The sequence below is a fragment of the Lacerta agilis genome, chromosome 17, assembly GCF_009819535.1.
Source record: "Lacerta agilis isolate rLacAgi1 chromosome 17, rLacAgi1.pri, whole genome shotgun sequence".
NCBI lineage: Eukaryota > Metazoa > Chordata > Lepidosauria > Squamata > Lacertidae > Lacerta > Lacerta agilis.
In genome coordinates, this window is record NC_046328.1 from 16,818,835 (window position 1) to 16,844,677 (window position 25,843).

At 48.1% G+C, this 25,843-nt stretch overlaps 1 protein-coding gene across 2 annotated transcripts in view; it reads left to right on the forward strand.

The window, feature by feature from the left end:
- MORC2 (MORC family CW-type zinc finger 2) overlaps nucleotides 1–10,520 on the forward strand; it is a 55,913-nt gene extending 45,393 nt beyond the window's left edge. For both annotated transcript variants that reach the window (XM_033174163.1, XM_033174162.1), the window contains 12 exons: nucleotides 18–146; nucleotides 1,482–1,587; nucleotides 2,374–2,503; nucleotides 3,108–3,182; nucleotides 3,273–3,671; nucleotides 4,828–4,971; nucleotides 6,462–6,516; nucleotides 6,982–7,123; nucleotides 7,446–7,640; nucleotides 8,084–8,177; nucleotides 9,693–9,881; nucleotides 10,283–10,520. In XM_033174163.1, coding sequence (XP_033030054.1) covers nucleotides 18–146; nucleotides 1,482–1,587; nucleotides 2,374–2,503; nucleotides 3,108–3,182; nucleotides 3,273–3,671; nucleotides 4,828–4,971; nucleotides 6,462–6,516; nucleotides 6,982–7,123; nucleotides 7,446–7,640; nucleotides 8,084–8,177; nucleotides 9,693–9,881; nucleotides 10,283–10,351 — 1,727 coding nt within the window. In that variant the 3' untranslated portion in view covers nucleotides 10,352–10,520. The remainder of the gene's footprint in view (nucleotides 1–17; nucleotides 147–1,481; nucleotides 1,588–2,373; nucleotides 2,504–3,107; nucleotides 3,183–3,272; nucleotides 3,672–4,827; nucleotides 4,972–6,461; nucleotides 6,517–6,981; nucleotides 7,124–7,445; nucleotides 7,641–8,083; nucleotides 8,178–9,692; nucleotides 9,882–10,282) is intronic.
- The last annotated feature ends 15,323 nt before the right edge of the window (nucleotides 10,521–25,843 follow it).

The following is a 25,843-nucleotide window of genomic DNA, read 5'->3' on the forward strand; positions in this document are numbered from 1 at the left end:
AAAAAACAACCCTCTAGCTCAGAAAGGTATAAGCAAGTTCTGGGATGACTTTGGCTATTTATCTGCTAACTGGAACCAGCCTCCATCAAATGAATTGCGTTACAAGCGGCGGAGAGCCATGGAGATCCCCACCACCATTCAGTGCGGTACGTTTGGTAGTGCTGAGTTTCCAGCATTCCAGGATTGGAAAGGTGTTTGCAGGGAGTTGAAGCCCCAGCAGTGGCTTAGGCGGCAAAACAACCAAAAATATACAGTGGTACCTCGCAAGACGAATGCCTCGCACAACGAAAAACTCGCTAGACGAAAGGCATTTGCTAACGAAAGGGTGACTCACAGGACGAATTTTTCTGTGGTCATGCTTCGCAAGACGAAAATTTCAATACATTCCTATGGGAATTAAATTCCTATGCATTCCTATGGTCGTGCTTCGCAAGACGAATTTTTCGCAATACGAAACGACTCGCAGAACGAATTAATTTCGTCTTGCGAGGCACCACTGTAGTGATAAAAGGCTAGATTGACACCATGCATATGCAAATCCTGGGAACTGACTTTTTAATTGTGCTGGGAACTTGGGGGGGGGGGTTCCACCCCTCTCTTGATGTTATTTTTTCCGGGGGGGGGGGGAACAAAGAAACAATAGACATATCATTGTCATTATTACTTCACCCCTTCAGTCATCATCCAAGTCCCTTCTTTGAGTGCTCTCTCCGCAGGAGGTTTGGAAGCTGGCAACATAAGAGTGGTGGCTTCCCGCTTGTGGAACACGCTCACCAGGGAGACTAGCCTGGAGCCACCATTGCATATCTTTAGGCACCAGACAAAAGCATTTGTTTTCCACTAGGCCTTTGGCTTTTAATTAACTGTGGCTTCCTATAGTGGGTGGGATGTTTTTAATGTACAGTAATACCTCCACTAACATCCGCCTTGTCTAGTATCCATTCCAGCGAACATCCACAGCAAACCCAGAAGTACCGGAACAGGTCACTTCCGGGTTTGCCGCTCGCGCGTGCGCAGAAGCACTAAATTGCACTATGTGCAGAAGCACAAACGTGCAGACACGGCACTTTGTCCTGTGTCCTTTTCGGCTAGCAGCCGGGGCTCCGGAACAGATCCCGGCCATAAAACGAGGTACAACTGTAGTTCTTTTTTTAAAAAAAATATTTGTCTTAGATTTTTAAAATGCTGGCTTAAATGTATGTACGTGTTTGTTTCTTATTTAAAATATTGTAAGTCACTTTGAGTTGCTGTGGCAAAAGCAACTAATAAATTTAATAAATAATCCAAAATTTATAAATCATCCCAAGGTGATTTACAATATAATCACATGGAATAAAACAGTTGCCTAAAAAAAACAGTTAAAACAATTACATATTTGTTCACATTACCAAGTCCTTGCTTGCAGGCCCTGGGTGCAGAGTGGGTTTCTTTCATCTGGCTTTGCAATTTGCTAACGGCATGATTTGTCCTTGTGTCAATAGACTTGTGTCTGAAATGGCGGACCCTCCCCTTCCAGCTCAGCTCTGTGGAGCAGGAAAACCCAGACACCTGGGTTTGTGCCATGAACCCCAGCCCTGATCAGGACAGGTGAGGATGTGTTATGAAGCTCTCTGAGCCCTCTTAATTTAGTAATCAGCACAGCAGTCTGTAAGAGCTAGCTTGTAACTGTGCAATAGTTGGGGTCCATATTTGACAGAGCCATATGTTTTCCCATCTTTGCCATAGGTTTTTTTTTTTTTTAATAAACCCAGGCCATTTAAAATAACTCACATTCTTGTAATCTGATCTTCTCAATCTGTTATCTGGGCTTTCTTGTGTATCTGCATTTATTAGTCATTACATTTCTTCTGCTCCCAGAAAGAACTGTTTTACCCTGCTTACCATTGTTCTGAAATTTGTATTTTTTATTATAAAGTAATCATTTTGTATTTTCTGTAAGCCATCGAGAGAACCTATGTTTTAATGCTGCCATGTAAATAAAGTCAAGGGAGAAAGACATGGGAGACCATAGAAATCATTCAGGTGAGAGATGCAATGGAGCCCATAAGCAGGACCTGGGCTCAACAGCAACTTCCCTCCTGTGGTTTCCTGCAGCTGGATTTCAGAAGCAGTTGCTGCCTGTGGAGGCAGAGTGTAGCCCATCAGGGTTATGAGATGTTTTACAGGCTTGACAACTTGAGCCTACACCTTTTTTTCTTCTTGTCCTTTCATTCATTACAGAGAGGAGCCTGTATGGTGTGGAAGTTTAGCCTCTGGACAGAGCAGGCGTTTCCCAAACTTGCTCTGGGTTGTTTTTTTTTACTTGCACTCATGTTTACATTCTTCCTTCACCTTACTAAAGTCTTCCTGCTGTCTTTTTCTTCTCCCTGGCAGGTGTGAAACTCCTGAACTGAAGCAGAAGGTTCCCCTGTGTGTGCTGCGGAAAGAGAAGTCTCAGGAGGAAAAGCAGAAAGAGCTGTCAGAGAAAATTCGCCAGCAGCAAGAGAAGCTGGAGGCGCTGCAGGCAAGTCTGGACACTGGGGCCCCCGATCTGCAGTCTCTCTCATTCTTCGCCAGTGACGCTGTATATTCAGTTGTCTCTTTCAAGTGAGCTTCTTGTTGGAATGCATTCAGGTCGTGGCAGGGTCAAAGAATTACAGCCACTAACCACTAGGATATTATATGGGCAGCCAATGATCCCCCCCCCCCAGGATCTTGATGTGCTTTTGTGACCCCACCCCCAAATTTGAACTGGAAATTCTCCATTCATTAATAATTTTTGTTTCAGCCCTACATAGCAGCAAGTGTTGTGCTTTGCATATGTAAACTGAGCCAGTAACAGATAGAACTTGTGTTGTCTTGAAGGTAGCACGATTTCCCATATTAACTCTCACATTCTGCTACTGGTGTTGCATGTGTGTGCAGAGCAGCCCCTTAGTTTGTAGCAATCTCAGTCTGAAAAGCGTTGCCCCACCTCACCTAGTGGGGTTTCACTGAGTCATCAGGCACTTATTACAATTTCTCAGGGATGAAGAGGGTCTGTGAGGTTTGCTAAGGGAGTAGGTTTCAAGCCAGCAGTGGCTGTTCTTACTGAACACAATGTCTTTGTTCCATCTGCTCTGCTCCAGAAAACGACTCCAATACGTTCCCAAGCTGACCTGCGGAAACTGCCCTTGGAAGTCACCACCCGTCCAGCACTAGAGGTGAGTGCCACCCCTTCTATTGCTGCCTGTACACCAGCTCTCCACATTTAGCCTGAGCTGACTTTGCCTTTTCTCTCCTCCTTCTTACAGAATTCAGACCCGCTGAGCAGGCCACAGCGGCCACGCTCTCCCCCTCTGCCAGATGTGCTTCGAAATGCTCCCAGCAAGCCTCCTGCCCCACTGACCACTTCCAGGTCCACTGGCCAGCAAAATAAGGGGCCCCCACCTCGGCCAGCCTTCAGCAGCTCTAAGCTACAGAGTTCGGTCTCCAGGGAAGAAGCCAGGCTTTCCAAGACGCAGGATCACGTGGTGGTGACACCTGGGAGGTCCACATCCACCTCTGTCAGGCCTGCCTCCAAGCCTGCAGCAAGTGGCAGGGTGCCCCCTGCGCCTCTTCAGAACTCCAAGAGCCACCACAGAGCCCCCAGCCCAAGACCTGCAAAGGGACAGCTGTCGCTGAAGAAATCAGCTGTTGTGAAGCACCCCCAGGTGAGACACACACCTCCTCTGTAAAAACCAATCAGATGCATTTATTATTACAGTGGTACCCTGCAAGACGAATGCCTCGCACAACGAAAAACTCACAAAACGAAAGAGTTTTGCGAGTTTTTAGTTGACTCGCGAGACGAAATCGTCTATGGCTGTTTTTTGCAAGACGAATTTGTCTGGCGAGGTACCACTGTAAGCCGGCACCGGGCCGCGTGGAACCGCGTTTTAAAGCTGCAGCGAGCGAACAGCAGCGCTGCTGTTTGCTCGCTGCAGCCTTAAAACGTGGCGCGGCTCCGGTGCCGGTCAGGAGAGGCGGCACCGGATCGCGCCCGCCCATCCAAGATGCCGGGCGCGATCCGACTCCACCCCCCCGACCTGCACCGGAGCGCGCGGCGCCGCGTTTTAAAGCTGCAGCGAGCGAACAGCAGCACTGCTGTTCGCTCGCTGCAGCCTTAAAACGTGGCGCCGATCCAAGATGGACGTGATCGGACAACACCCCTCCCGACCGGAGCCGAAAGGTAAGCCTTTACAGCTCCCTGTATGGCGCGGCGCCACGTTTTAAAGCTGCAGCGGGCGAACAGCAACGCTGCTGTTCGCTCGCTGCAGCCTTAAAACGCGGCACCGCGCGGCTCCGGTGCCGGTCGGAAGGGGCCCCCGGACTTTTTCCCCATAGGAACGCATTAATTAAATTTTAATGTGTTCCTATGGGAAACGGTGCCTCGCAAGACGAAATTTCCGCAAGACGAAAAGTCTTGCAGAATGAATTAATTTCGTCTTGCGAGGCACCACTGTGCAGTCAATGGCCAGCATTAAGAAACCAGGATAAGAAACACATAGGTGTCCCTTCAGGGCATCTGGCTACTTTGAGAAAAGGACTTGATGGGCCCCCTTTAGCCCGATCCAGCAGGGTTCTTCTTATGTTTGCTTTGTGGAAGGTCTCACATTTAATCTCCAGCATCTCTGGTTAATTGCCTCTGCCTGAAACCCTGGAGAGCTGCTTCCAAGTCTGAGCTTGATGGGTTCAGAATCAACATAATGCCCCTTCCTGCCTTCACGTAGCTGTGTTGTGCCTCTGCCTTTTGGAAATGCAACTGCATGGTCCATGGAGCAATGCATCTTTCTTGTGGTGGTTGAGTACATGTCTTAATCTCTGTAGGCTTCAGGTTCCCAGAAGAGAAGCATTAGCTCAATAGAGGATGAATTGGAAGAGGAAATTGGGCCAAGAAAAGAGAAGAGGAAGCATGGGCGACACGTGATGGTGAAAGAAGAGAAGAAAGACGCCAACGAGGTGGAGGTGGAAGTGAGTGAGAAGTTTGCAAGTCTGATTTTGCCATTCAGAATCCCTTAAAGTTGCTGTTCTTCGTCCCTGTTCCATCCTCTCTGGAACTTTTGCCAAAATATGGATATCTATATTTTGGTGAAGTCAGTGAGTGAAAACTGTAGTCTCTGGACAGACAGTTCTGACAGTCAGATCCAAGAATTTCTCAATGAATTTCCTCTTTTCTTCCACTGTTCTGATTCTTTGTTTCTTTCCTTGGTACTTGAATGAGAGGCCTTGTGGGTATTCCCAACAAAAAAAGATCTTCTTCTTTCTCAGGGAGGCCGCGAGGTCTTGATAAGGTTTCTGAGGTTCCAAAAAGAGCTTGGGAATTTCTTTAAACAATATAACTGATTGATTTTGGATTCTGAGGCCTTTAGCATAGTGCAAACTCAATATTTTGTCTCTTCTTCCTTTACTTTAAAAATCACCATGCAGTCATTAACAATTTTAGAATCCTTTTTCCCTTTAACTCCCAGTCTGAAGGCACTGGTGATCCAACTGGCCAATTCTTCTTTTTTCAAATCCCAATAACTCGCCATTTCTTTAATCAAACACTCTTTCAAATTGTCAGTCTCAATCAAAGGGACAAATCTTAAGTGAGTCTCAAATTGTAAAGAAGAATACCCCCCCCCTTCCCTGCAAGAGGGGGAAGCTTGTAAATAAGCCTTGGGAAGCTTCAAAAAGATACACAGTCTTTAGGTTCGGGCTAATGGCGACTGCTGTCCAATTTTCCCAGTGGAAGAGATCGACTTCAGTTTTTAAAATCTCTTCCTAAGCCTGATTCTTGCCAATTTCTTTTTATATCCAATCTGAAGATTTTACTCACAATTTTTGGCTGTCTTTTGCAACGGAAATTTGGCTGCTAGCATCCAGAGGACACGAAGTTTCACGTATTGAAGTAAGTGATGGATTCCTCAGTGCCAGAAAACTCCAACCCCTCTCTTGGCACACTCAAAAGAGCATTTACCAGGGAGAGGGGTTGGAGTTTTCTGGCACTGAGGAATCCATCACTTCCTTCAATACGGTTCTCCAGGTCCCCAAAACGCTCTATTTGGGATTTTTTGGGGAGTCCGTAGTGCTTTTGTGGTCCCCCCCCCCCCAGCCTTCAAACGCTAAAAAACTCTCAGCTGAGAGTTTTTCCATCCTCCATAATGGCATGGCCAACCGGAAGTCTTTTTTTTTATTATTTCCTGATAAGGCCATCAGTGGCTACTAGCTTCTGTCCACAGTTAGAGGATGACTGCTCTAGTCTTTTGTTCTAGGTGGCAAATGGCTGCAAGGCTATTGTGCTTAAGCAATATATTAACATTTTCCTCCATAAGTACTGCTTATCCCTAGCCCAGAAACTTGAGTGCAAATGAAAATGCCCGCAGATAGTTTTTTGCTGAATTCTAAAGCTAGCTTTTTGTTGGGTCTTCTTTTAGTTAGTAAAGTACTCTATGCTGAGTCTCTATTAACTCTGCTTTCAGCTCACAGACAGCGGAGGGGAAGAAGAATTGGCAGAACTGAAGAGGGCACAGAAAGGTAAGAAATAAGTCACTTGGTCTCTGCACCTACTTGACTCTTCCAGGGGAGTAAAATGGTGCATGTATTGAACACCATGATGACTGCAGGTTTGGGGCAGATATGTTCTACTTCAATTAAGATTATAGTCCAGGTTAAAAAACCATCTGGCCTCAAATGCAGCCGCTGTGACTAACCCTTAAACCTGCATGATAATGAATGGGACCAAGCTATATCGCTTTTTGGCACATTAAGCGATGTAATTTCCATGGGATGCAGTTTCTGGATTAAACAAAGAGATTTGAACCTCAGTCCTGTTTAAAAGCAGTTCTACCATACTCCCTAGTTTATTTTTGTGCCTGTTGTCCCATAATAAGGACACGTTGAGAGTGGTCTCTGACCAGACCTTAATGGGATGCCAGAATATTTGCTTGCTTTGAAAACAGATGCTTAATGCAAGACTTTCCACCCTTCTGTGCCTCTCAGATAAAGGACTCCACGTGGAAGTCCGAGTGAACAAGGAGTGGTTCACGGGCCGAGTTACAGCTGTGGAGGTGGGCAAGAAAGGTGTCCGCTGGAAAGTGAAGTTTGACTATGTCCCGACAGATACCACCCCAAGAGATCGCTGGTAATTTTTTTGTGTGTAGAATCATAGAATTGTAGCGGTGGAAGGGACAACAAGGGCCATCTGGACCAGCCCCCTGCAATGTATGAATCTCTGCTATATTGGGATGCAGGGGCTGTGGTAGCTGCTGCCACTAGCACAGTGTATAGACAGGGAAAGGGAGATGAATGCCAGCCAGTATTGGTCATCACCATGTAAAGCAAATCTTTGGTACCCAGGGAATGGCTGTCAGCACATCAGTTCGCCATGGGGAGGCAGCAAAGACTCTTACTCGGGTCTTTAGAATGGCAAGGATTCCTTGTGATGTGTCTGTTGCTCCCTTCAGGGTCGAGAGAAGCAGCGAGGATCTTCGACTCATGAAGCCTCCCTCACCAGAACTGCAAACTCCAGACACTCGAAAGCAACAGAAGGAAGACCTTGTGCCCAAGCCCTCTACCTCGGAGTGCGTCCTGTCTGAGCCGGACACCACCGCTTCCAGCAACAGCCATGAGACTGTAGACTTACTAGCTCAATCTCTCCGGTGAGCCTCTTTGCTAAGCAGCTTTATAGATGCCAGCTTAATTTTGGACTCCTGCTTTTGCTTTTAACACCCTGTTGTCAGTGTGAAGTTCTTACTGTATCTGACCTGTTACCTGCTGTGAAGTTTCTTTTGTTGGGTCAGAGAAAATGCCCAAAGTATTAATATTCTGTGCCTGAGCAATCTAAACTCCGCAGCCTGTGCCAATGCAAATTGGGCAACTTTGCATAATTTATTCTGCCTTTGTTGTGGTTCCACCAGGCATTGCCCCCACCATCTTTGGAAGCATATCTTCAGAATCACATGGAGTAGAAACTTGCTGTATTAATGAAAAGGGAGGCAGGAAGAATAAGCTGTTCAAGAAGATGAGCTCTGTACTCTGTAAAATATTCTGTGTTCTCCAAATTGTAATGCTCTTCTTAGCATGCTTGTTTTTGTTTGGGCAGGAATTGCTTGCGGTACTTCTTGCCCCCAAATTTCCCCATCTCCAAGAATGACCTGAGTGCCATGAATTCAGAAGAGTTGGCAGCTTTCCCTCTGGTAAGTCCTGTGCTTACAGTGGAGGCAAGACCTGAGCTGGTCGCTGCTCTTGCCACATTCTTAGCTTCTGCACCAGTAGTTCCCTGTGGGGGGGGGGGCACAGCCCACTTGGTTCCATGAACTCATCTCCAGTGCCCCCTACCCAACCCTATTAAAAAGCATTCAGAATAGCAGTTTGCACGACCCACCGAGGAAGATAATCACAAAATAAAATCCAGCAAAGAATAGTTACACATTCTTGCTGTTGAAAACATCAGGAAGGAAATTTATAGCATAAAATATCCACACATAACTCAGCTTACCAGATATGCACAAACCTTCACCTACCACAGATGTACAGTAACTATTTTACTGTATATGAAAACCAATAGCTATTGCAAATAATTGGCTGTCTTCTGACTTGTGATAATACAGAATTGTAAATATAAATAGCTTTGAAAGTGATGAGCAATAAAACTTTAAATACGAAGCAAGGAAGGTGTTTGCTCTAGACTCTAGCCTGGTCAATTGCAAATAAGCATTCAGTGCACTTAGGGGGAGCACCTTCAGCACCCCCATGCCTCCCCGTTGTCTCATTAGCACCCACCTAGGTTAACCTCTCCAGGGGGTGGTACCACCACTTCAAGAACCATTCCTCTATACTTTGCCAGCTGCCAGTTTTTAGAGAGGCAGATTGCTACCCTTTTAACTCAGTGTTGCACTGGCTTTAGGGAGACATTTTCTGGAGTCAGTGGTTATGATACCACCATCCATAATTGTAACTTTTTATAATGTATATAAAGTTCCTAAATTAGGAGCCAAACCCTCAAATTATAATTTGAAAGAGCCACAAAGGGGAGAGAAAAGGGTTGCCTGACACCTTTTGTGCAAGCGTTTAAGATAAATGAGACCCATTTGGGATGTGAACAGCTCTTGTCCTTTTCCAGACACTTTTTAGCCAGCAGAGGGCAGCAGACTGCAGGGGTGGAAGACAGATCTTACTTAATAGCAAAAGCAGAGGCTTCCACTGTCAAATTGACAGTTTAACTCCAATTATTTTATTTTATTTTGCCTTCTTGCAAACATGGATATTATTTTAAGAGAAAGAAAGAAAGACAGACACATAATTTTGCAGCAAAAGATTGCAGCGTATCTACATCCTCAGACAGGAGCCTTGTGGCACTCTTCAGGGTGAGGGAAGGAAACAGACTTTGGCTACATTCACACTGTTACTCCTCTTCACAGACCTACATTTCCCAGAGTTCTCTGTGAAGACATAGTGATTGTTAAAGCACTCTAGGAATTGTACCTCTCCGAGGGGAACATGGCTCTCCTCACAACTCTCAGCACCCTTTAACAAACTACAGTTCCCAGGATGCTTTGGGGGAAAGCCATGACTCTTTAAAGTGGTATGATACTGCTTTAGATGTATGGTGTGAATGTGGCCTCCCACTGCATAAGGACATTCTGCAACAATACATGTGGCTTTTCTTGAAGCTCCTAGAACCAGCTCTCTTGTTTCTTGCCTCCCTGCAGAAAGAATATTTCGAGCAGTACGAGAAGGGGCTGAAAAACTTATGCAACTCCTACCAGACTCAAGCTAACGCCCAGGCCAAAGCCTCTGAGGAGAAGCTTCACATCCAAGAACAGAAGCTCATGGAGACAAAAGAGAAACTCCAGAAGCTAAGGACTAACATAGTAGCACTGCTCCAAAAAGTCCAAGAGGTGAGTGAGGCCCCAGCCAGAATTGCAAAAAACTGGACATGTTTTTTTCATTATAACTTTTTTATTTAAATGTAAATTATCCAATAACTTTGGTTGCATCTACTCTGCTGTACAGAACACATATTTATATTGCTATTCTACATATTTTCTTGTTATTACCCCTTCCTTCTGGCTATAAGGAAATATAAGAAATTTGTTTCCATGCTCATAATCACAAATATACAACAGACAGAATCTTGCAGATTCTGCAGAATCTCAAAAATCTGAGCATATTTTTAACCTGGTGTCCTCCAGATGTTTTCAGCTACGACTCACATCATCCCCAGCTAGCAAGCAGTCACCCTGCAGTATCAAATGCTTTCTCATAGGCATTGAACCATATTTCCCTTTGCTGTTTTCAGGACATTGATTTCAATACAGATGATGAACTGGATGCATACATTGAGGACTTGATCACGAGGGGAGACTGACCAGCCAATCAGATTCCAACACCCGTGTGAAGTCGGTTGCCCGGGAAATCCCAGAGTGATGTGTAGAGAAGTGTGGCCGAGGACATTAGACACTGTATTGTATTAGTGTGCATTGGAGTACGACTTGTTCTTAAGCCCTTTTTTTAAAAAAACATATGTAACAGAAGTGCTGTTGAAGGTTATTAGCCTTTTGTTTATAAATATTTTGGAAAAAACAACAACCTGTAGTAGTAGTAGTAGTAGTAGTAGTAGTAATAATAATAATAATAATAGCACAAAACCCAATGCATTGCTTGGTGCAAAGGACTGGTCTGTGGCCTCTGTTAAGCTTAAGATATGTGGTGGGTTGTGCTTGTTACGAAGAAGTACAGTGGAGCTTATAAAATGTGCTGCTGGCACAAGGGCAACCCTGCCACTTTGTCACCTGTGGGTGTCTCTTTACAGGAAGAAGCTACAAACTACAAGCCTCACAGCCAGAAAGTATTCCTTGTGCAGTAGTGGGAGAGCAAACCTCTGCTGACAGAGGGTGTGTAGCTCAACCCAAAAAAGGGCTTGGGGCTGAGCGTCACTAGGTCTTTAAACTTGTGCTGATACCATGGAGACATTGATCAGCGTTAAACCCTAGGTACTGTATCATACCATCTTCAGCATGGCAGCAATAAGCTTGAATGAGCAGATTGTCTCTTTTAGGATGCCTTAAGGGAGTGGGGTCCTAACAAATTTTCAGGGAGCCTTTAACACTCTTCTGTGTATTACAGGGAGAAAGAGCTCCTGCCACCTTAGTTCTCTGATCATAAAGAGGGGCCACAGCTCAGCAGTAGAGTTCGTGCATATGGTCCTGGTATCTTCAGGGAGTAACCCAGGGTTTACCGTATTTTTCGCTCCATAAGACACACTTTTTCCCTCCTAAAAATGAAAGGAAAATGTCTAGGCGTCTTATGGAGCGAAGGCACTGGACGGCAGAGGGATCCCTTGAGTGGAGGGATGCCACTGCTGCCGGAGCCATGGCTCCCAGCGGCAGGGGAGGGGCGAGCAGCCCGAAATCGGACTTCTCCGCACCCCTCCGCCGCCGCGAGCAGTTGGGCTGGGCAGCAGCCACTTAGCTCCTGCCCAGCCCCGCTGCTTTGGGGCGAGCGGCGAGGGAGGGCTCCGTCTGGGCCACTTTCCCTCCGCTCGCCCCACAGGGAGAAGGGAGGCGTGGTTGCTCCTGTGAGAGGTGGTGACGGGATCAGTGCCCCGAAAGCGCTCCTTTCGGGGTGCTCATCCTACCGCCTCCTCTCGCAAGAGCAGTCTTCCTCCCCCCCTTTCTCTCTCTCTCTCTCCCTCCCTTCTCTCTCTCACACCACCCCTTCCTTCCTTCCTTCTCTCTCTTCCTTCCCCTCTCTTTCCCTCTCACCCCTTCCTCCCTTCCTTCACTCTCTCTCTTCCCTCCCTCCCTCCCTCCCTCCTTCTTTTCCTCTTTCTTCCTCTCCTTCTTTCCTTGTCTCTCTTTCTTTCACTCTCACCCCTTCCTTCCTTCCTTCCTTCCTTCCTTCCTTCCTTCCTTCCTTCCCTCCCTCCCTCTCTCTCTCTCTCTTTCTCTCACCCCTTCCTTCCTTCCTTCCTTCCTTCTCCCTCTTTCTTTCACTCTGTCACTCCTGAACGCATCGGAGGTGGGGGGCAGCAGTGGAGGGATGCTGCTGGTTGCTCCCCGCCAACCCCATTTGCCAAAGCAGGCTTGTTTTTGCTATGGGGTTGGCGGGGAAGAACCAGCAGTATCCCTCCGCACCCCCTCCCAGCCTTTTAGAGGAGGAAAACCAGAAAAATATTTTTTCCTGGTTTTCCTCCTCTAAAAACTAGGTGCGCCCTATGGTTTGGTGCGCCCTATGGAGCGAAAAATATGGTAAGTCCTTGGGGAAACTGCTGCTCCTGCATCAAGTGGCCCGCTTGCAAATCGGCTGTTTCCACATTGTTGAGTCTGAAACCCAAGCGCTTTGCTAGATTACCAGTTCTCTCAGGTACTACTCTGTCCTTTAAAAGAATGTAACCAGTTCTGTCCTTTATAAGAAGAGATAAGACCAAAAGCATTAGCTAGAGCACAGTTGCATTAATAAAGCTGGCATTTGCAGCATCACTTCAAGAAAGATTTTATGGGGTTGCTGAATGATCACACAGGTCAGTGTGTTATTCTCACAGTGAAATGGATCTCTCAGAAAGGGTTGCTGGAATGATGTCTTCCAGCACTTGGCAATTTCCAATAGTTTGGGGTGGTGGTGTTTTTTAAGAAGCTACTGTTCCAACCCATTAAAAAAAAACTGGACAAGGAGGCCTTTTGCAGTCTAAACACAGCTGACTGTGCAGTCTCTCAATAAGAGCAGAGCTCAATAGAATTTAGGGAAAATTTGGGACTCAAAATATACTCTCCCCTTTTTTCTGCCATTTCTCTTTCTTGAAAAAAATAAAATAAACTTCAATATCAAGCCAAAAAAACAGGAAAAGAGGCTCTGTCTCTGAGGACTCCCCAGCAAGTGTACTAGCGTGTTAAACTGAGCTGACCCTTGCAGCTGCTGCAAGCATCTAAGAAAGGTTAGGAAAAAATAATCTCTTCCCCAGTTTTGATTAAGACAGTGACAACACTTTGCAGCCATTCCCAGAGGGGCCATCCCCGAGAAGGGAAGTGGGCCCTCCTCCACCCACCCCTTTTTTTCTATAGAACTATGCAGAGAGACTTCAACCTCCAGACGGATGCTTCCTGCAGAGCAGCCGATTCAATCATGCTGTTAAGGTGGACGAAAACAAGACCCTCACCTGTGCCCCATACTAAATAAGGAAAATGTTTGAAGTGATTGAGGGTTGGCTTGCCTTGAAGCAGGTGGGCTTGGGGAAGTGGAGAGGAAATAAACAGCTTGTGTGTGCAAAGTGATAGGGAGACATGAAATCATGCAGTGCTACAGCTGTCTTTCCAGAAAAAAAGATAAACAGCAACTCCTGCTTTGTTTTTTCCCAAGGAGGAACAGGGAGCTCCCATAGGTTCACGTCAGCAGAGAATTACTCGTTATTCATTAGTTTATACAGTGGTACCTTGGGTTACAGATGCTTCAGGTTACAGACGCTTCAGGTTACAGACGCTTCAGGTTACAGACTCCGCTAACCCAGAAATAGTACCTCGGGTTAAGAACTTTGCTTCAGGATGAGAACAGAAATCGCGTGGTGGCGCAGCGGCAGCAGGAGGCCCCATTAGCTAAAGTGGTACCTCAGGTTAAGAACAGTTTCAGGTTAAGAACGGACCTCCAGAATGAATTAAGTTCTTAACCCGAGATACCACTGTATACTGCTTAAATGCCAGGTGGCTTCTGAGCAGTTTTTGTCAAAGAATCAGCATTGGACAGGACTCTGAAGTTCATTTACTCCAACCTCCTGCAATACAGTGGTACCTTGGTAGTCGGAACGGCTTGGCTCCCGAACAAATCGGCTCCCAAATGCCGCAAACCTGGATGTGAGTGTTCTGGTTTGCGAACATTTTTTGAAAGCCGAATGTCCAAGAGGGCTTCTGATTGAGTGCAGGAAGCTCCTGCAGCCAATTGGAAGCTGCACCTTGGTTTTTGAACTGTTTCGGGAGTCAAACAGACTCTCAGAATGGATTAAATTCTAGAACCAAGGTACCACTGTACAGGAATACACAGCTGTCCCATACAGGGATCAAACCTGCAACCTTGGTCTTATCAGAGTCACGCTCTAGCCAACTGAGCTATCTATAAAATGAATTCTGAGATCCATGCACATTTGAAATACCCAATAACCATTTTGTCAGCATTAAAACATCCTTAATTTTAAAAGCATTACAATTAAATAATATCAGAAGTGCAAGGGCAGGCTTCCCTAAACAGATGCGTCTTCAGGAGCCAGTGACATGCAAATACGGATGGAGGTGGTGTATTTCAGCAGGGAGGGCATTCCAGCCACACTTTAGCCACCAATGAAGACCCAGTTCTTGGTTACCGCAGACTGATAATATCAGGCTGTGGTAGAACTAACTGGGTTCTGTCAGATGGTCATAGTGCCCTTGTGGACTAGTTCCACAAATCTTTTTTTTTTTAAGTGCAAACTATTTCTGATGTTATATCAGGGCCTAGCTATGACTTGCATCGTGAGGTGGTGATGCTTAGCCAGAATTTCGGTACATAGTTATATTTTAATTCACTGGGTCATGGGCATGATTATAATTTGTCATTTTGTTTATATATACTTCTGTCTCACCTCCTTTCATGGACCTCAAAAGCGATGCAGAGAGGTTTACCGGCCCATTCCACCCTGGACACTCATCAGAGGCTTCAACAAGTGGGGAATGTCTTGTACTGTCTTCCACCTGGGCCCTCAAATATTGCAAAGAGCTGCTCAAGAAACAGACTGGAGACTTGATTCCTATCTAATACATACCAGACAAAAGGAATGACACATGGAGAAGAAAGGCAGGCTTTAGACAGGTGTCCTTTACAATATGACCCGCTGCAATGCCTGCAGTGGGAGTCTCCCAGTTGGTCCCGCTCAGACTGGGGTGCAAAGCCCGTACAGTGAGGGGGGGAAGTATTTGATCCCCTACTAAATTTGCCCATTTGCCTCTGATGAAGAAATGACCAGTCCATAATTTTAATGGTAGGTTTATTGTAGCTGTGAGAGAGAGAATAACAACAGGAAAACCCCCAGAAACCCAGAAGACAAAAGTCAGAGATTGATGTACATTATAATGAGTGAAATAAGTATTTGATCCCCCTATCAAGCAGCCAGATGTCAGGCTACCTGGTATCTTCACTGTATGTAAGGAGCTGAGATTAGAAGCACCTGCTGTAAGGGAGAGGTGTTACCTGTAATCCCAGCTCGGTACAGTACCTGTACAAAAAACACCTGTCAACAGAAGCAATCAATCCAGCAGATTCCAAAGTAGCCACCATGACCAAGACCAAAGAGCTGTCCAAGGATGTCAGGGACAAGATTGTAGACCTGCACAAGGCTGGACTGGGCTACAAGACTATTGCCAAGCAGCTTGGTGAGAAGGTGACAACAGTTGGTGCAATAATTCACAAATGGAAGAGAAACAAAAACTGTCAACCACCCTCAGTCTGGGGCTCCATGCAAGATCTCATCTCGTGGAGTTGCAATGATCAGGAGAACAGTGATGAAGCAGCCCAGAACTACACGGGGGGAACTTGTCAGTGATCTCAGGGCAGCTGGGACTAGTCACCATGAAAACAGATGGTAACACGCTACACCGTGAAGGACTGAGATCTTGCAGAGGCCACAAGGTCCCCTTGCTCAAGACAATACATGTACAGGCCAGCCTGCAGTTTGCCAATGCACATCTGAATGACCCAGAGGAGAACTGGGTGAAAGTGTTGTGGTCAGATGAGACCAAAATCGAGCTCTTTGGCATCAACTCAACTGGCTGTGTTTGGAGGAGGAGGAATGCTGCCTATGACCCCAAGAACACCATCCCCACCATCAAACATGGAGGGGGACATATTATGCTTTGGAGGTGTTTTTCTGCTAAGGGGACAGGACACCTTCACCGCATCGAAGGGACGATGGACGGGATCATGTATCGTCAAATTTGGGTGAGCACTTCCTTCCCTCAGCCAGTGCATTGAAAATGGGTTGAGGATGGGTATTCCAGCATGACAATGACCCAAAACACACAGCCAAGACAACAAAGGAGTGGCTCAAGAAGAAGCACATTAAGGTCCTGGAGTGGCCTGGCAAGTCTCCAGACCTTAATCCCATCGGAAATCTGGAGGGAGCTGAAGGTTCGAGCAGCTACACATCAGCCTCGAAATCTTACTGACTTGGAGAGGATCTGCAAAGAGGAGTGGGACAAAATACCTCCTGAGATGTGTGCAAACCTAGTGGCCACCTACAAGAAACGTCTGACCTCTGTAATTGCCAACAAGGGTTTTGCCACCAAGTACTAAGTCATCTTTTACAAAGGAATCAAATACTTATTTCACTCATTATAATGCACATCGATCTCTGACTTTTGTCTTCTGGGTTTCTGGGGGTTTTCCTGTTGTTATTCTGTCTCTCATAGCTACAATAAACCTACCATTAAAATTATGGACTGCTCATTTCTTCGTCACAGGGCAAACGGGCAAATTTAGCAGGGAATCAAATACTTCCCCCCCCCCCTCACTATATGTACCTTCACACCCCTATTGCAGCAACCAGGTAGGGAAAGCCATTGATGGGGTCAAAGGGGGGTGAAGGAAATAGAAGTACTTACTTTGCAAAATTCATATCCCATCCTTCAGCCCTTGAAAATGCCCTCATGCAGATCCATCAGAAATGTTACTTCATGCCTACTCTATAAATCCTTCCTTCTGTATGGAACAGTGTTAACCTAACACTTGAACGGTGCTTCTATTATTTATTATTTTATTTTCCCAGGAACGACAAAAGTACAGCAGTTACATTCGCAGCATGTTAAAGATCACGGATCAGAGCAAACCAGAAGATAAGGATGAGAATAAGGATTTGCAAAACAAGGCTTTAGTGCAGGTGTGGGGAACCTTTGGCCTCCCATCACCCCCAGAAAGCATGGCCAAACCGCAGCCTCTGGACAGCCAGGCATTGCCCACACCTGCTTTGGTTGGTCATGAGAAAGGGGTGATATTGGAGAGATTTAACCAGTGGGAACTTAGATCAGAGGTGCAATAAAGCATGGCAAACTGCTTTCACTGAAAGAAGAAGAGCCTGCCGGATCAGGCCAGTGGCTCTTCTAGTCCAGCATCGTTTTCTCACAGTGGCCACCCAGACATCCGCAGGACACCTGCAAGCAGAACTTAATGCCCAAGGGCAGGGAGGAAAACATGGGACCCAATTACAGCCGCTTGCTCCAGTTTTATTATTTGTACAGATGGGAGTATGAGCAACTGAGGAGCCATGCAATTAGCTGAGACTGTAGGTAGCTGCATCTGCCTATAAAGACCATCCCAACTGCCAGCGCTGCAAGCTGAAAGACAAATGCACAATCTCTAGTTGATTGATTCCCTTTTGTAGGCTTCCCCAGCTGGGCCTTGCTGCCAAGACACACATGCACACTCACTCTCTCCTATCAACATCACTACCCTATTATACAGTGGCTGCTCTGTGCTGGCAAGGAGGTGCAGCTGCTAAGAACAGCCCTTGAACTGATGAAATAGCCCCCCCCCCCACCTCCTATTGATAAGACGGGCAAATAAAGCCATTTATTGTCCACAAATGGCAAAGTCCCTCAGAACCTGAGCTCAGCAGCAGCAGCCTCTTCTGAAGGTAATTCTCCCCACCAACCACCCCGCTTTCTGCTCCAAGCTGCCCCCATCACCACAGCAACCTCCAGTGAAGCTGGAGGTATCTGCCTCCTGCCAGACATCTGGGCTGGCCGTGTCATTGAGGTTCCTTGCAGAGATAAGCAAAGATTTATTCCGTTTTCTTACCGACCCCTCCTCCCCGCTCTGCAGCTGTCTGGGACCCTGGGCTTTTCTTCCACCGGCAAGAAAGCCTCAGCTGCTGATGTTTTCAACCATGCCAGGAGGGGATGGAGCTGTGCAGCCCCCCCTTACCCAAACCAGATTTCCTACTTCATTTTGGACACTGGCGCCTTGTTGCAGCCCCTTTAAATTCTGGCGTTCCACCTCAGCTCCCTTGGGAAGATGCAGCTCAAAGGAGACAAGAGGCATGCAGGTGTGTCATAGGGCAGGGTTCCCAGGGATGCAGCATCAGAGGCCTGTTCAGAGCTCTCTTCATGACATACAAGGGAATGCTTGAATGTCTCAATAAACATTTGTTTTCTATCATGTAGGTATGAATGAATTTTAAAATGTTTACCAAAAAAAAAAAAGGTCTGTGGTGGCCAATGGAATGCACAGCGATCTTAATGTGGCTTTGCAACATTAAAGGGACCCCTGACCGTTAGGTCCATTTGCGGACGACTCTGGGGTTGTGGTGCTCATCTCGCTTTATTGGCCGAGGGAGCCGTCGTATAGCTTCCGGGTCATGTGGCCAGCATGACTAAGTTGCTTCTGGCAAACCAGAGCAGCGCACAGAAATGCCGTTTATCTTCCCACCGGAGCGGTACCTATTTATCTACTTGCACATTGACGTGCTTTCAAACTGCTAGGTTGGCAGGAGCAGGGACTGAGCAACGGGAGCTCTTCCAGGTGCGGGGATTTGAACCGCTGACCTGATCAGCAAGCCCTAGGCTCTGTGGTTTAACCCACAGTGCCACCCACATCCCATTGCAACATCATTAGTTGTGCAGTATAGTTAGTTCCATAATGTCGTAATTCTCAACGTGATGTCGGGACGGTGAGACAAACGGCGTTTTTGGAGTAAGATGAATGCAGCAGAAAGGAAAAGGTGCTGCATGTGACAGGTACAGGACAGAATGGGATACAGTCAGAGCCGTCTCATCCATTGGGGCTGGTGGCGCGGCGCACCAGGGCGCAATGGCCTGGAGGGCGCCTCCGCCCTCCAGCCCCGCTGGCAGCGCCTGCCGGCAGCGCCCTCTAACTCCCGGCAAGGGAGCTGGCCGGCCACGCCACGCCCTCTGGCTGCCCAGCAGAGCACAGGAGCTCTGCACGCCCTTCCAGCGCTTCCGGGACGGGAGGCGAGGGCAGCCGGCTCGCGCTCCCGCGTGCAGCCGAATGGCGCGGCGCAGCCGGGCAGCTCGCGCTCCGCGCGCAGCCGCCCGCCCGCCCGATGCAGCGCGAGCTGCCCAGCCGCGCCGCGCTGTCCAGCTGCGCGCGGGAGCGCGAGCCGGCCGCCCTCGCCTCCCATCCCGGAAGCGCTGGAAGGGCGCGCAGAGCCCCGCGCCGCTCCAGCGCCACCCCCCTCCCAAGGGGCGGCAAGCGCGGGAGGGAGGCGGCGGAGAGGCGGCATGGCGGGGGCGCCGGAGGGATAGCCACGCCAGGGCGGCAGATCCCCTTAAGACGGCTCTGGATACAGTGGCAGCACTGCCCATGATTTGGTTGTACGCAAGCAGACAGGCAGGTGGGAACAGCTGGTGGGGCAGCATCCCATCCACCACAATGGACCAGCCTCCACTGCTGAATTTACACCTCCCAACACAAAAAATCCCTTCACTTAACTTAGAAAAGTTGCATGCCGGGGAAGAAAGGTGTCTTCCCTGACATGCTAGCTTTCAGTGTGCAGGATGTTACCTGCCCACAGTCTGAAACCCAAACAGGTTTCCCTGTGGACATTGGGCAAGTTGCCGCCCCCCGAGCCTCGTATCTACCACAATCTCTTACACCCCAACGAGTCTCAAAAGCTCCTTTGTGGGTTTGGAGGGACCTGGCTGTCCCACCAGTTTCAACACTCCCCTTCTCAGCCTGCTTCTAACCAGGCCTTAGCACACACACACCCCAGTTGTTACCCTACTGTAATTCCCCTCATTTGGAACCCATTTGCTCCCTTTGGCAGGAGTGAAAGTGTTGACACCAAACTTCCCCTCCTTCCTGCAAGCTTGCAAATGCACACTTTGTTCCTTGATCAAGAGCATCTGGAGCTGACTGGTCCATCCAACCCAGTGCTGTCTTCTCTGACTGGCAGTTGCAAAGTATTGGGCAAAGCTCAGTGGTAGAGCATCAGACAGATGGCCTTAGGTACAACCCCTAAGGGCATCTCCAGGTAAGGCTGAGGTGGGAGGGGAAGACTCCTGCCTGAAACAGATCTGCTGCCAGTCAGTGTTGGCAATATTGAGGTAGATGGACCAATCACTTGATTTGTTACGGGAGGCTTCCTTTGTAACAACTTCAAGGGGGCTAGCCTGTAGCAAAATCATAAAAGAATCTTCTGGCACCTCTGAGCGGAGGTCCCAATAGGCTGTAGCTTCACATACACACATGCAGTGCTTTTTTCGGGGAGGGGGGTGTAGGGGTACGCATACTCCTAAACATTTTGTGAATATTTGTACTTTTGTCCATTTACTGTATTTATTTCCCCCGATTTGAACTAAAATTGTGATTTTCTTTAGTCAAAATGAGAGTAACCCTGAAAAAAAATTTTTTAAGCACTGCACACGTGTAGTTGCTTTGAAACAACGCCAGATTTTGCCTACCTGGTGCCCTCCTGATACAACTCCCATCAGCCCCAGCCATTGCAGCCATACGATGCTGGGGCTGATGGAAGTTACAGTCTAAAACATCTGGAGGGCGCCAGGTTGGCAAAGGTTGCTGTCCGTCATGTTTGCACTCTGAAAATACATAAAGGTCAAGGACCCTTGGATGGTTAAGTCCAGTCAAAGGCAACTATGGTTTGAGACACTCATCTTGCTTTCAGGCCGTGGGAGCTGGTGTTTGTCTGCAGACAGCTTTCTGTGTCATGTGGCCAGCATGACTAAACCGCTTCTGGTGCAATGGGACACCATGACGGAAACCAGAGCGCATGGAAACGCGGTTTACCTTCCCGCCGCAGTGGGACCTATTTCTCTACTTGCACTGGGGTGCTTTCAAACTGCTAGGTTTGCAAGAGTGGGACAGAGCAATGGGAGATAACCCCGTCACATGGATTTGAACCACTGATGATCGGCAAGCTCAAGAGGCTCAGTGGTTTAGAGACCACAGCGCCACCTGTGTCCCTGTTAAAATACATACAGTACTGCCTATTCAAAAACAATACAAATAAAGACAAATTGTTACTGGTTAGAGCTGAGACAGAGGGCTGCTTTGGGGGGGGAGTGGGAGGGGACCTGACAAATGGGCAGTGGTGGGTGTGGAAGTGATGCTCTGATCTTAGGTAGCAAAGGTGTTAATAGGCACTGGAGGGGTGCTTGAGAGTGACAATCTAAGATCAGTGACTTGAATTATCCTCCCCTATGCCTCCTCAATGAGTAAAGAAAACAGAGGGCAGGGAGGGCAAACAGATAAGGCAGAGGAGGAAGGGAAAGCTTGTCTTCATCCCCTGCCCACCTCCCCACAGGAGTGCAGGGAGGAAGGATTTGGAGCTGATGGGGAAACATGATGCAGGTTTTATGTAATTACAGACAGGGTAGATCAGCCTTCCCCAACTTGGTGCTCTCCAAGTGTTTTGGACTACTGTTCCAATCAGCCCCTTGAAACAGGAGCGCAGCAAGCAGGAGGGAGGGTATATACTGCAACACTTTGCTGCAGGCCACCACTTGCAAACACAGTGTAAGGGAAAGAGAACCAGCCACATCAAATCTGGTCTCTTTCACACATACACAGCTGTTTGCAGTGGGCGTCTAAAACATCTGTAGGTTTGGGAAAGGTGCTCTCTATATCAGTAGCCCCCCAGGTGCCCCCCCCCCCAGCATCCCTCACAATGTCACAAGAACGCTAAGGCCAGATTATTTGATTGTGCAGAGTTGTAGCAAATCGTATTCCGTCCCATGCAGGTTTCATCCTTGAAAACTTCCCTTTCCACTTGGAAGGCCTTTGTTAGATAGCCAAATTTGCCTGTGGCCAAATATTTGCTCTTCATGCATGCTGCAAACTGCAGCATAGGAATGCTGGAAGGTTACATATTTTGAGATGTACTACCTACATTGACCAGCAGTGGCTCTCCAGGATTTCAGACAGGGGGTCCCTCCCAGCCCTACCTGGAGAATTGAACCTGCAACCTTCTACATGCAAGGCAGATGCTGCTGCACTGAACTATGCGATGTGCGTTAAACTACAGAGCCTAGGGCTTGCTGATCAGAAGGTTGGTGGCTTGAATCCCTGTGACTGAGCTCCCATTGCTCGGTCCCTGCTCCTCCCCACCTAGCAATTCGAAATCACGCAGTGCAAGTAGATAAATAGGTACCGCTCCAGCGGGAAGGTAAACAACATTTCCGTGAGCTGCTCTGGTTCACCAGAAGCGGCTTAGTCATGCTGGCCACATGATGTGGAAGCTGTCTGCGGACAAACGCCGGCTCCCTTGGCCAGTAAAGCAAGATTAGTGCCGCAACTCCAGAGTCATCCACGACTGGAAAGTGTGGATTAGGTAGATTCAGCTTTAAATGTGAATTGAATCCAACTTCTCCCTCCCCCATCCCTACCTGGTTCTATCTTGGATGGTGCATTCCTTAGTCTGGGTGGGGGACTCTCCTGCCTCCACTTCCCAGAGTTTTCTTAGCCCTAGATTGGCTAAGACATGGGAAACCAATCTCTTTCTTTTCACACAAGAAAGTGACACGGCCCCCAAATCCCTGGGGAAGAGGCTCCCTCCTTCACACCTTCTCAGAGACAGCAGGCTTTGGACTGATTTTCGGGGAGCAATTGGTGAGCTGTTAACAAAACAGATTGCATTCAATTTGCAGGCTTTGAAAAGGGTGTGGAGGCAGTCTTGCCTTCCCTTAGCATTTCTCCACCTCTCACACAACCAAATTTGTTTACGATCTGAGCTGCAAACCTTGAAAAGCAAAAAACAACAACCCCTGAACACCTGAAACCGTGACATTCTTTTCATTAAAGATCTACTAACTTGGGGATGAGGCATTTATGGTCCTAGAGATGCTATTGGACTCCGAGCAGCCAGCATGGCCAATGCTTAGGGCTGATGGGAGTTGTTGTCCAACAACAGCCAGAGAGCACCAGGTTCCCCCTCCATCCACACTAGAATCAAAGGTGGGGAGCCTTTGGTCCAGGGGCCAAATCGGCCCCCCAGGCCTCTCTATTTTCCCTTCGGATTCTGCCCAGGCCACACCTTTCACTGGCCCTGCCTCACACCCTTTAGTGTTTTTGCCTGGCTGGAATGGTTCCTTGAAGTCTGATCATGCCTCTTGCTTACCAGGGTGGGGAAAAGCATTTTACCAACAAAGGTAAAATTTACATTTGATGCCCCACCCACTTTTGCCTCTGTCTCCACCCCTCTCCACAACGGCACTTGTTTCCTAGAAAGGAATGTGCCTCTTGGTCTGAAAAAGATTTCCCACCAATTTTTATTTATTACATTTATATGCCACTTTTTTTCCTCCCAGGAGCTGAAGATGGCATGCACGGCTCTCCTCCTCTGCATTTCATCCTCACAACAACCCTGTGAGGTAGGTTAGGCTGAGAGATGGTGATCTACCCAAGGTCAACCAGGGAACTTTGTAGCTGAGTGGGGATTTGACCCCTGGTCTCCCAGGTCCTAGTCCAACACTCTAACCACTACACCACATTGTGTGCTTGCTTTTCTTTAAATCAGGTGACTAAACCGTGGCTCTTCAGATGCTCCTGGGCTTCAGCTCACATCATCTCTGACCACTGGGCATGCTAACAGGTGATGGAGGGCCACAAGTTCCCTATCTCTGGATTTGATTTGACCAGTGGCAGAGTCTGCAAACTCCCTCTTTCAAATGTGGTTGATTGAATGAAGCACTTTGGACCCTTCTGGGCACAATACATGTTCTCTGCCGTTGAGTGACAGCCTTTCCCAGGCACTGGACACCAGTAGGTGGGCATTAAGCAGCCTTCCCCAACCTGGAGCCCTCCATACATTTTGGACAACTGCCATTCTCACCACCTCTGATCAATAAACATGCCGGCCGGGGTGGATGGGAGTTGTAGTCCAAAACATATGGAGGGCATTAGCTTGCAGGAAGACTGGCATAAAGAGTGACAGCAGCCCATCAGGACCTTGGAACTAGCTCTGAGGCAGGAGAAATAAGGGGCAAGCAGCCAGCATAGAGCAGTCATTCCAAAGTGGGCAGTGCCACCCCCTTTGGGGCAGAGGGATTATCGTTTGTGTGCATGTGTGCAAGGTAGCAGGGGACCGCTGGAAGTGTCAATGACTATTAGGCTTTGGAAGCTGGTACCACTGGATCCAAGGGACGCGGGTGGCGCTGTGGTCTAAACCACAGAGCCTAGGGCGGGGGTCAGCAACCTGCGGCTCCGGAGCCGCATGCGGCTCTCTGACAGGTCTCCCGCGGCTCCGGCATGCCCCCTTTCAATGCCCTTTCAATAATAATTAAATGGTTATCGGCAAAAAAGGGCCAAAAAAACCATGAATAATCCGCATCAACGTTGAACAGCTGGGCGGTCTTTCTCAGCCCTCTTGGGGTTCCCGAGGACAGACCCAAGATTGATGTCCACCTTGACCACTCCCAGAGAGAGGAAGCGACTTCTTCACACCAATAAGCGTGTGGGGAGGGCTGAGCTTTTACCACCTCGGCGTGCCGATTGGCAGGACAGATCGCCCGCCTTGGCGCATAGGCTCGGAGCCGGGGCCTTACCGCCGAGGTAGCCACTGAGGATGAAGGCGGGAGGCAGGCACGGGAGAGCGACGCTTCGTCCGGCCAATGAGCCACCGGGATGCCTGTTCCTGTTTGAGGGGAACGTGCCAATGAGGGTGGCGTTAGGGCGGGGAGAAGAAGGAGCTGGGCTTTGCGAGTTATCGAGAGAGAGAGAGAGAGAGAGAGAGAGAGAGAGAGAGAGAGAAAAGAGTCGGGATAATAAAGGCAGCGGGAGGTGGTGGCGGTGATTGGAGCGGCCCCTGTTCTGAGCGGCCCCTGTCGGGCGGAATCCTTTTCAAAGCGGCCGCGCGGAGGGCAGAGCAGGCGGGCCAGGCGTCGCCATGACGGGAGGGCGGTGATGGTCGCCGACAGGATGAAGTAGAGCTGCTTTGGGGCGGCGGCGGCGAAAACGTCCGGGCTGCTTCTGAAACCTCCGCCAACCGGTGCTTCGCCAGCGCTCGCTGCGGGCGGTGTACATGCTCAACGATGGCCCCAAGGGCGGCTCGGGGGCCCGGAGCCCCGAGGCCGGCACGCTGCAGTGCCTGGCGCGATTCCCCCCCCCCTCAAACCTGTTTTTTGCTTTTTGGCTTTTTGCCTTGCTCTCCCACCCCCCCTTTTCTTCCTCCCCCCCTTTTTTAATCCAAGGGGAGAAATCCCATTTTTAAAACAAACAAACAAACGAAAAACAAACAAACACCCCCCACAGCTGCTGCAGCCACTCTATTTGAATTTTTATTATTACCCTTTTCTCCCTCTATCCCCCCTTTTTCTTTTCTCTTCCCCTTTTGTTTTTGTTTTCAAAAAAAGGAAAAAGAAAAAGATTTCCCCCCTTTATTTTTATATTTTAAACTACTACATATTTTTAATAGATATCCTCCCCACCCCACCCCACCCCCAATTTATATTTTTCCACCCCACTTTTCCATTCCCACCCCCCTTTTTCTTTCTTTATTAGTTCGCTTGCCAACCTATCTTAGAGGGGGAAGCCCTCTCTCCCACCCACCACCCCCCCAAAACAACTTTGAGCTGAACCCCAAAAAACGGGGGTAGATCACTGCTGAAAGTAGATCACAGTTTCTTGGGAGTTGGCCACCCCTGGTATAAGATATGTAACTAGAATAAAAAATTTAAAAAACCAAGCAAATAATTGTAATAACTACTGTAATAAAGCACTGCTATAATTATATATAATTTCCCTAAAATTTTGGTTTCATTTGCCTTTCCGTGCTGAAATGTCACAACCTGAATGACCATGGCTTGCCCCCCCCCCCCAGTTTTGATCCTGGGTACGCCCCTGAGTCAATGCAGAAAAGTAAGAACTTATTCTT